This window comes from Mesoplodon bidens (genome assembly GCF_964165515.1).
Source record: "Mesoplodon bidens genome assembly, chromosome: 3".
Classification (NCBI taxonomy): Eukaryota; Metazoa; Chordata; class Mammalia; order Artiodactyla; family Ziphiidae; genus Mesoplodon; species Mesoplodon bidens.
In genome coordinates, this window is record NC_138178.1 from 66881585 (window position 1) to 66893082 (window position 11498).

General features: G+C 52.2%; 1 protein-coding gene across 1 annotated transcript; it reads right to left on the bottom strand.

Annotated features, from left to right (window-relative positions):
* Positions 1-907: 907 nt before the first annotated feature.
* Positions 908-9950, bottom strand: SH2D7 (SH2 domain containing 7; the record flags this gene model as incomplete). Its single annotated transcript, XM_081227863.1, is given in 7 exon segments — positions 908-958; positions 2412-2955; positions 2957-3072; positions 4443-4655; positions 4939-5104; positions 8156-8245; positions 9590-9950. Coding segments are annotated over 7 exon segments (1356 nt in total). The 5' UTR covers positions 9766-9950.
* Positions 9951-11498: the final 1548 nt, after the last annotated feature.

Sequence of the window (11498 nt, forward strand, 5' to 3'; positions counted from 1 at the left end):
CAAGGCCTAAGGGCCACCAGGTGGGGTCTGGGTCTCATGGGAGGAGTCTGAGAGCCACCCCTAAAGGCCAAGGCTCTCTGGAGGCAGAGGGCAGATGAGGGTGACCTGGTCAGATAGGGACGCCAGCAAGTACCCACTGGCTGGCTCCAGAAACGGACCAGCAATGCCCAGGCTGACTGACTGGCAGGTGGCTGCTCCTCTCCAGATCTCCATCTCCCCGATCTGCAGCAAAAAGGGTCAGACTAGGGTCTGCCCATCTTGCATTATGAGGCTGGGATGAAGGTGGGGGCAGAGAGGGGCTGAGGGGATGGTCCCTGGGAGCCCAGGTGCCCCAGGGTCAGAACCATCACCTCCGAGAATGGGGCTTTGCTGCTACTTCCTTGGTTTCTTGCCCCAACCCCCCTGGGGCAGGAGCAGGGATGTGGCCCTGGGCCCTCCCTCCTTTCTGCTGATGGAGCCACGAGGAGGGGGACTGGTTTTGGTCTCAAGAGCAACTGAATGACATCACTCAGCCAGTTAGGAAAATGCCAGCGCTGCCACAGGGCCTGCCCTACGCTCAGTAAGTGTTCAGTGGTGGGAGGTCAGCACGGTCAATCCGTCCAGGCCCAGCCTGCTCATCTTGGAAATGCGGGTGGCCTTTGGCCAGTCCCCACTCCTCTCGGGCCTTGATTTCCTCTGGATGGGTGGGAGGCACTGGGGAAGCAGGGCACAGCCCTGAGCTGCAGGCAGCTGGAAGGTCCCCTCCCATCCTGTCCCCTAGGCTGTCTCGGAGCCTTGTTCCAGAGCAGGCTGGTTCGATCTGAGGGTGCAAGGGGTGCCTTCAAGCAAGCTGAGAGCTTTCCAGTAAGCCCTGGCATAGCCCAGATACCGGGAAACCCGCTGGTGAGCTTCAGAAAGCCAGGCCTCCTCAGGATTTGTGCTCCTTGTCTGTGAAGAAGAGCCTCCGGAGCTTGTCAGGCTGCAAGGAGGGAGAAGATGCTAGAGCCTGGGTCCCTGGACGGGGAGGGGAGAGCCAGGCTCAGAGCATCCCTTGGCAGCAACTGGGGGCTGGGGCTCAAGGCCGGAGAAAGGCCAGGGTGGAATACTGATAGTTGCTCCACCACCCCTTGCAGTGCCAGAAATTCCACTCCAGCCCTCTGGTTTGGATGAAGGATTCGCCCTCTCTGGCTAAGAAGGCTAGGGGAAAGGAGAGAAGAAACGCCAAGTCCCCCCTTCCCTCACTGGGTCCCCTGGGGTCCCCAACCCCAGCGCTGTCTGCCCCAGCCATGCCCTAGGTAGAATGGGGGTGGGGATGTGTACATGGTGCCACCAGGGACCGGAAGGACTTTGCAGCTAGAGGAAGAGCAGACATGGGTGTGGCTTCTGTGGTTCTTAGAAGGGCTGTCTGTAGGTAGGATCTGTGGTCCCGGGCATCAGGACCTCAGAGGCAGCCTTGCACCAGGCGAGCTCCCTGTCCTGGGGTGTGTGGGCACAGCCCTGCCCTGCGGGAGGAGCTGGCAGAGATTCTGGTGAAGGCCTTTCAGCTGGGAGCTCGGGGTTTTGCTGTTAAGCGGAAGAGGAGGTCTGCACGTGCCCGAGGCCTGAGGCTGTGCCCTCGGGGAGTGGGCTCTCCCAGCTCATCGGCTCCAGGCGTAGACAAATACACTGAGGCTGAGGGCCCAGGAGGGTTCCTCTGCCTCCCTGGGAATCCTGACCACCTCCCTCTGCCCTCCTGATCCCTGCTTCCCCTTTTCTCCTTATCAGAAATCCCCAGGAATAACAGCTGCTCACTGACAGCCATCTCTGGGCTGTGTCCTGAGCACATAAGGATGTCTAGCTTCACCTCCTGGGCAGCTGCCCCTGGACACAGCCACAGGACCAGCCCATTTTACAGATGAGGAAATGGAAATCCTGGGTAGATGCTAAATAAGAATACAGGATGCCCGCTTAAATTTGAACTTCAGATAAATGAGGAATAATTGCACTATTGGGGACATAGTTATGCTTAAAAAAATTACTCATTGTTTATCTGAAATTCAAATTAACTGGGCATCTTGTATTTTATCTTGCTAAACCTGGCAATCTTAGTTGCCGGGGAAACTATCTTGCCCAAAGCCATGTGGCTAGGGAGTGGCTGAGCCATGAAAAGGGCCAAGGCAAGTCAGACCTGGAGCCAGGGCACTTTTCCACCTCTCTGAGGCTCTGAGACGCTTGCAGTGGCCAAGAGGGAGGGACAGGAGTCCTAGTCTGCCACGGAGAAAGACATCAGAAGGGCCTGGAAGCCTCCATCTTACATCCAAACCTAACATCTGCCTCTCCCACCATCTCTAAGCAGAAGTTAGGGCTGGAAAGTTCTGGGCAGTGGCAGTGACCTGCCCTGCCCATGCCTGAGGGCCACAGGTCCCTCCTACCACCCCACCCATGGAGCCCACCTTATGTGTCCATCCAGTCTCCTTGCTCCTGGCTGCCGGGATTTGTTCATAGGTGTTCCTGGGCTCTGGGAGCTCCGGGGCCCCCAGTATCCTCTCATAGCCACAGTCTGTGGACCCTGAAAGCTTGCTATATGTGGGACTTGCTCCAGGATAGGGGGGCCTGGCTGGGCCACCCCAGCAGACTGTGATCTGCTCGGAGGTACTGCTGCCTTCTTGGTCTGGCACATCCCTGGCCTCCTCTAGGAGGTCTTCTGCCCGGATGAGCTCATAGATGTCTGCAGAACGGCTCAGTTTTGGAGACCCCTGATCCCAGGTAGCAGCTGAGGATCCTAGAGCCTCAGAACTGGGGGGCAGGAGAAGGCCCCAAGAAGTGGGAGACACTCTAGGGCCCTGGTCTGGGCTCACCCCAGAGAGGGCAGGTCCCGGGCCATCAGGCTTGTTCTGGCTTCCATCTGAGAGTCTCCTCAGGGCCTCCTTGCCTGGGGAGAAGGCCTGGCTGCTGGCTGGAACTGGCTCCTGCCTGCCAGACACATCTGTGCCCGTCTAGCCGTGCCTGGTTCATCTTTCTCAGGTCTGCATAGATGATGTTGTTGGGGCCTTCAAAAGACTTGTCCAGAAGGGAAGCACTCCTCTCCGGGAGGGGAGGCACCTTGACAGGGGCCTGGGGAGAGAACGACAGAACCTCTTAGAGGTTACCCTGTCACTAAGTTGCCTTCTGGTAAACTGCAGGTCTCTCAGAGAAGCTGAGGCCCCTTGTCTTGGGCTCAGTTTACCTGACTGTTACGTGCAGGGGTTGGTTGACATTCGGGGTCCCTGCCAGCTTCATGCTCTAGGACTCTGAGTATGGTCCTTATGTTGGCATTCAAGGCCAGGGGTCACGAAATCTACCTCCCACCCAAGATCATCCTGCCCTGCTTCTCTGCCCTCCAGAGTGGTGGTCCCTCAGAGCCCCCTGAGCCCACCCACTCACTGCTCCCTTCCCCTTCAGAAGGGTCCACCCCCAAGTCCATCAACTGTGTATTGATTCAACAAATATTTAGTAAGCACTGTGTAGACACCGTCCTGGGTGCCAAGGGCTCAATGATGAGCAAGACCACCTCTTGGGAGTTTACATTCTAACCTGGAGATGGGCAACATACTGCTCTGTTGTACAGTTCAATGTGGTTGACGTAATATATGATACAATGATGTATCACAAGATAATTACTGTCACAGCTCATGATCAGTACTATGAAGAAGAACAAAGCAGAGTCATGGGATAGGGGGAATGGCTGGTAGGAGAGGGGGTGTTTTCTATAGTTTAGGGGGTCCTCTCTGAGGAAATGACATTTAAGCAGAGCATGGAATGCAGTGAGAGTAGAAGCCATGCAGATGTCTGGTGGGGAGAGCATTCCAGGCAGTGGGTACAGCAAGAGCAAGGGCCCTGAGGTGGGAACGAGGTTGATGTGTTCAAGGGAGACCCAAAGGCCAATGAGGTTAGAGAAAAGTGAAGAAGGGGGACAGGTGGCAGGGCACCTGGTGAGGCTCTCGTGGACCCTGGCGAAGATTTCAGATTTTATTTTAAACGTGAGAGGAAGCCCTCGCTGTGATCTGATACATATTAAGAAAAATCTCCATGAGTCCCTCTTGTGAGTTGCTGTGGAGGAAAATAAAGTATTGATTCACAGGCATCCCACTCTACAGTTTACAAAGGGATTTTTCTGACATTTCATATCCATTCCCTCATTCAAGCGTCACAGGAACCTCAAGATTGGTCAACTGAGGCTCAGAGAGGTTATGTGACTTGTCCAAAGTCACTCAGCTAGAAAGGCCAAGCCAAGGTTTGAACCAAATCCACCGGTCAGAGGCAGGCCACAGCATGGGCGAACCACTGGGTAATTCCAAGCTGGGCCGCTCCTCTCTGGGCCTGGCACTCACCCTCCGCAGCCTGAGGGGATGGCCAGTGTGGCCTCTCCAGGCCTGATGGTGGACGTGGCACCCACATTCCTGGTCTAGCGACCCTGACTCTGGGTAGCCCAGAATCCTCCTCACCTCCATGCTTTCTTCCTTGGGGAGGTTCCAGGGTCTTGCATCCGGGCTCTTCTTTTTGTAGAGGAAGGAGACCTGGGGCTTTGGAGAGGGGCAGGGGCTGGCATCCTTGTCTGGGACCACCGTGGGGGACACTGCAGCAGGCGGGTTTTCCAGGCCCAGATTGGTCTGATGGAGGCCCAGGGTGATGGCGTCATATAGATCACTGTTCTCTAGCTGGAGGTGGTGGGGACACAGCAGGTGTGTGGTCATACACCCCTGGCCAGCCTCTAGCCTGCTGCCCGAGACTGCTGGCCAGAGATTGAAACATTCCCACCAGGTCCCTGACCTCAGGTAGAATGCTTCCTCCATCTCCCCTTCTCAAATAAGGACCATGACCCTGCACTGAGTGCCCCTGGGTGGCAGGAAATAGGGAAGGCAAGGAAAGGCATGTGGTCGAGTGGTGGACACCCCTGGCCTGGGCACCCTGCCCCACACCCCAGGGAAGAGAGGTACCTACCCGGGGGCAGGCAGCAGCCAGGGTCTCCCCGAAGGGCTCAAACTGCACCTCCTGGTAATGGCGCACGAGCTCGGCCAGGGTGCCGTGGCTCTGGGTGTCCCCTGAGATGAGGTAGCGCCGGTTTTGGAGCTGGTTGATGACAAAATGCCGGCAGCGGTCGCTGCCCCTGCAACACAAGCACTTGTGGCCTGGGGCTGCTGACAACCGGCAGCCCTGCCTTGGCCCAGGGCTGGAGCTGACCCGGGGCCATGCTACCCACTTGGGCCTTGACGTGTTCCTCTATAAACTGGAACTTGACATCCAGCAAACACAGCCTTGCAGGTGATAGGGAGCGGTTTTTCAACGCGCACCCGCCCCTGCCCCCCCACGTCAGTCAGGGAGGAAAGGGCCAGGGCCGGGGTTAAGGGGGAGTGAGGCACTCAGCTTGGAGCATGGATGCAAATTTAAAGGGAAGCCACAAAACTCAGTAATCAAGATAACTCATAATGCAATATTTTAGAAAATCAAAATTAGTACCAAAATATCCATGATGAGCAAAATATCTAAGGCTTAAAAGATGAGTTCCGAGCCCACACTTGCACAACTCAGCCTTACTCATCTCACCCAAACCCCGGCCAGGCCGAAAAGATGGAGTTCCAGCTCCCATCTCCACTCCAGCCTGTAAAGTCCCACCCTCTTCATTTTCCTTTTTTATGGAAGAGTAATGTAAACACAGTGAAGTGCACACGTCCTAAGTGTGCAGGTCGATGAACTTCCACATATGAACGTTCCCAGGTAACCACCGCTTAGAGCAGAACAAAACATTTTCCTGCTCCCCAGAAGACTCCCTCGTGGCCCCTTCCAGTCAAATGTAGCCACCACTCTGACCCCCATCACCATAGATCAGTTTTGCTTGTTATGGAATTTCACCTAAATGGAATCATACAGTATTTCTTTTTTGTGTCTGGCTTCTTTCACGCAACATATCTTTGAGATTGATTCATGTCCGTGTAGAATTAGCTTCTTTTTTCCCCCCCATTGATAGGTAGTATTCCATTTAATTAAATCCACAATTTATCCATTCTGCTGATGGACATTTAGATTATTTCCACATCTGGGCAATTATAAATAAAGCTGCTCTGAACATTCTTGTACATGGCTTTTGCTGAATATATGTATTCATTGCTATTGAGAATATCCCAGGAAGGAGAATTGGGTGAGGGATACACACGTATGTTTAGCTTTAGTAGATTATGCCGAATTGTTTTCTAAAATCATTGCCAAGTATGAGAGTTACAGTTGCTCTGAATCTTCATCAACTATTAGGTAGCCTCTGTCTTTCCACTGTAGCCATTCATTGTGGTTTTAGTTTCTATTTCCCTGATTGCTAAAGCTGCTGAACACCAGTATGCTCACTGTCCTTTTGGACCCCCTTTTAGGATGTGCCTTTATTTTGCCTGTGTCATCTTTGTCTTATTGATTTGCAGGAGTTCTTCATATAGTCTGGATATGAGTCTTTTTATTAGGTGTATGTATTACAATACAAAACCTCTCCAGCACTGCAGCTTGTCCTTTTATTCACTGAATGGCATCTTCTGATTAACAAAAGTTCTTAATTTTAAAGAAATCCAATTTGTTAACCTTCTCTTTTATGGTCAGTACTCTTGTGTCTCGTTTAAGAAATCTTTGCCTGTCTCAAAGTCATGAAGAATATTTCCTATGTTTTCTTTTCCTATGTTTTCTTTTGCTTTTCTCACTTGGGTCTGTGAACCATCTAGAATTAATTTTTGTGTATGGTGTGAGGTGGGGGTCATTTTTTTCCATTTGGATATCCAATTGCTCCTGTACCACTTATTGAAAACACCAGCCTCCCCATACTCCTCCCCGTCCCGCGACCCCCCCCCTCCCCCCCCCGCTGAATTGCACTGGCGCCTCTGTTGCAAATCAGGTAACCAAATGTGGGGGACTGTTTCTGGATTCCACTGGGCTATTTGTATATCTTTGTGAAGCCCCACTTTGATCTCTTTAATAAGCTGGCACTCCACCTAAGATCATGTTTGAAAAAAAAAAGCCCTGATGCTGAAAATACATTTGAAAACTGCTGAGTTTGTATATTTCAAAGTGCTGAGGACCATACCTGGCACATAGAATAACAATAACTATTTTAATAATGACTAACATTTATTTATTTACTATGTTCTGGACACTGTACCAAGCCGTTTTAAAGGTATAAACTCATCAAACCCATTCAACAATCCTATGCAATATTCCCATTTTACAGATGAGGAAATGTAGGTGCGGAGAGGCAAAGTGACTTGCTCAAGATCAGAATTTGGACTGGGACAATCTGAACAGATGATAATTTTGAATCTGAATCTGAGGACTTTGAGATTTGCCATGGAGCCCCAGCCTCCCTCCCTCCCTAACTAGGGGTGGGGGAGGGAACTTCTTCCTTTTTCTGCCTTCCCCCACCCAACCTACCCTTGGGACAGGCTCTGACGTCACCACCTCTGACTTCATCCTGGCCATCTTGTCTCCTCTTCTCCATGCCCACTGCCTTACCCTAGCCCAAGCTTCCTCATCTAGCCCAGACCTCACCCCTCAGTGGTCCCCACTGCCCCCACACCTCCAGCACCTGTCTTGAGTCCTCCTTCCATAGGCTGCCTGAAGTAGCCTTGCAAAACTTAAGTCTGACCAGATGACCCTTCATTGTCTACAGACATAGCCAGGCATCCAAGGCCATCCTGAGCTTCCCTCGGCCTTCCTCTCCAGGCATTGTTCCACTGGTACCATGTGTCCTTCTGCACCCAGCAACTTGTGGCTCCCAACACCTTAGTCTGCCCTGTCTCTGTTCTTTTGCATATGCAGTTCAATCTATTGGAAATGCCTTCCTAAACCCCAATCACACCTCCTTTTCTGCCCAGCAAGTTGCTATTCTTCCTTCTATCCTGTGCTCAAAATCCACCTCTGTGAAGCCTTCCCCAGCCTCCCATCAGGAGGAGGTTCTCCGCTGCCCCCCACCAACTCACCCCCTTGAAGGTGGGTGCTTCATCCTAGTATATGGCTGGTGCTGTTCAGAAAATGTCTGATGGACATGGACGGATGACTGAGGGAGTGAGGGAGTCAGGGCCCAGGGAAAGCCCAGCAGTGTGGGCTGGTGGAGATTCCAAGCTTATCTGCAAGTCTGGCTTGTGGAGCCAGAGCCTGCCTGCCCTTTGCAGAGGGCTTCCTTTCTTACCTGTAGGACAGGATGTAGCCGGTGGCCCGGTCGCTGAGGCGGATGAGGAAGGAGCCAAGAGCTTTGTCCCTGAGCAGCTGCTCTGTCTGCCTGGGCAGAGGACATGCCATTAGCTGAGGTTGCGTCCCCACAACAGCAGGAGCAGCCTGACTTAGACCTGCCAGCCATGCCCCAGACCCAGTGCACAGATCTCCAACCCTTTATAGAGAACTCCCTCAGACTTTCGTCTGGTTCTGTGGTCAGTCTGGGTTCAGACAAGCAAATTCAAGACTCAGTCTGGGGCTGGCTGGGTTGGAATCCTGAGGTCACACACACACACACACACACACACACACACACACACACACACACACCCCACCACACTACTGCCTCACCAGCAGGCACAATAGCCACTGACCCTCTCCACCTGAATGTCCCTGCAGCAAGAAGGAATCCATATAGCTGGAGATTTTTAAGTTTGTGGGATCCTTGCCACAGGACTGCTGTGTACAGTTGTGCAGGATGTGTACTACACAGTAGTTTCCGCAGGGAGAAGGTGTTGGTATGTCTGGAGCCTGACCACAATGGCAACTCATAGGTTCTCATCCCCTTCCCTTGCATGTCCCCTTCAGCCTCAGGCAGCTACGGATAATTCTAAATGATGCCAAGGAGTTTGGAGGCATGGTGGAAATTCCAGCTGTCTTCTGGTTTGGCAGTACATAGACCAGATATTTCCTCACCCACTTATTCACCAAATACTTTCTGAGTGCCTGCTCTATGCGGGACCAGCTACAAATTTTGCAGGGGTCAGTACTAAATAAAAACCTGGAGCCCCTTACTCAAAAAGTAAGAATTTCAACAGAGCAGAGGGCCCTGTGTTACAGCACACGTCAATGCCTGTGAAGCTGTGCCTGCTTCAATGCCAGGTGCTGGGCCAGGAGGACCTAATGAGTGGCTGCATTTGTCATTCCTTCAGCTAGTGCTTTGGCAGCTTGGAGATCCAGCCCAATCAGAAAGCCAGCCTCCACATCTTGGCCCTTATTCCTAGAGTAACAGTATATCCAGGTTCACCTGGGAGAGTCCCCACTTAGAACAGTTCTCCTAGTTAAGTCCTCTTACTAACAGTGCTCTGGTTTGGATGATGAATGAAACAGTCCCCCTAGTAATTCATCAGGTTATCCGGAGCTGTTCTGAACACATACTGCTCCGGCCTGCCCCTCTCTGTTTCTCTGGCAGCCTGACAGCCCCAGCCATCCCAGCCCTACACTCAGAGCCGGGGCCAGTGCCTTCGCCCACCTTGCCCACAGAAGCGGCTGTCAGAGAACTCGGCATTCCTCAGTCTGTTCCCCCACCCACTGCTTGCTGGGGTCCCCGCCTAGCCCAGGGAAAGGGGCTAGCCCCTCGGCCCTAGGGGGCTAGGGGCCACGCTGGGCACGTGGACAGGGGCAGCCTTACTTGCGGGTGATGAATCCGTGAAACCAGGGGGGCAGGGCTCCATTCTTCAGAATGAGGGGGGCCTGCGTCTCTGTGAACCACATCAGGGACAGCTCCTGCAGCTTAGCCAGGGCCTGGCTGTCCCCGGCCCCCTCGGGCCCCCTGACCAGGTTAAGCTGCCTCAGGTGGCCCTCCATTCTGGCGAGCACTGATGTGGAAGCAGAGCCCAGACCACCCGTACGCCTCTATATCTGTGGGCACCCCGGCTCATTTGCCTGAGCCCATGCCCTCTCCAACCACCCGCCGCACACAGGAGCTCTATTGTCAGCTCTGACAACATGCGGCTGGTTCTCTTCTCTGATGCTCTGAGGCGGGGCACCTTGGCTGTCTGGGGACATTGGGGGAGGGTCACATTAGCAGTCAGAGAGGGGCAGGAGAGGGATCCCTGACTTCCTGGCTAGCAGATGAGCTGCCCCACTGGGTTTGGCCCCTTCACCCAACCTCCGGTCTTTGTCTCAGCTAAAGACCAGACTCTGGCTAAAGTCCAGGCACTGCCACTGTTAGCAAAGTGGTGAATTTAAATTCTACTTATCCTTCCTTCATGGCGGCCACTTGTATCTTGGTGAAGTTCCGTGCTGATGAATTCCTCTTTCCACTCAAGATTTATTGTCTACTGTGTGCCACGTACATCTGGGCCTTGGGAAAAAAGCAGCAACCAAAACAGCATTTTGCCTCATGGCACGTATATTCTAGTGGAAGGAAACAGATAATAAACAAATACGTATATAGAATATGGGGTCAAGTGTAATAAGCACTCCAAGAAAAAGGGAGAGGAAGAAGAGGGCATGGATTGTGTTATTTAGATAGGGGGTCAGATAGGGTGTCAGGGTTGGGGGAAGCCTTGCCCAGGAGGTGCCACTGGAACAGTGAAAGAGAATGCCAGGCAGGTACCTGGGGGAAGAGATGCTGCTCCCAGTAGAGGGAAGAGCAAGTACAAAGACTGTGAGGTGGGACTCTGCTGGAGATCCTGAAAAACAACCTAGAAGCTCATGGGGCTGGAGGAAGAGCCCTTTGGAGTAGACGGGTCCCCTAGAAGGGCTGCCGTAAGGCTTTTGAGAGGAAGCACTGCACCAGTTAGGGCCCAGGATATTTGTTCACGCAAACATCCCTGAATCTCTAATGTGTTTCTGAGCTTCACAGCAGAAATCCAGGCTCGGGTGACAGTGAGGCAGGGGATGTTGCAAACAGTCAACCCCAAGGATCTGGGTTAGAACTGTGCTTCCATCACGCTGACACAGGCCTCAAGGCAGTTTCTAAGTGGTTGCAGATAGCTCAATTTCTTCATCTGTAGAATGGGAATAATTTTTAAAAAGCTACTTTCTAGACTCTAGGGTCATTATGACAAATAAACGAGATAGCATAATGGTTAAGAATGAGGGAACATATATATAAATTCCAAAACAGGCAGAACTGACCAATACCAATAAAAGTTAGGATAGTGTTTACCTTGGGGAGTGTATGACCAGGAAAGGGTGAGGAGCGGCTAGGTGCTGACCATGTTCTATTTCCTGATCTGGGTGGTGTGTTAGATGAGTGTGTTCACTTTGTGAAAATTCATTGAACTCTGTGCTCATGATCTATGCATTTTTCTATGTATATGTTCTACTTCAACAAAACAGCTCATTTGTAAAAAATGAGGGTGCTACAGCCATAGTTCTTTGGTTCCAGTTCCAGCTCACCAGCTGTGGGACCTTGAGCAAATGACTTCATTTTTCTGGTCTTCAGTGTCATCATCTTTGAAACAAGGAGGAAGAACATGACCTGTTTTTTGAAAGGTAAAATGCGTTAAGTCTTCAGAACAGAGTTTGGAATGTAAGCTATCAGCATTAGCTATCACTCATGGTAATGATGATGATGATGATGATGATGA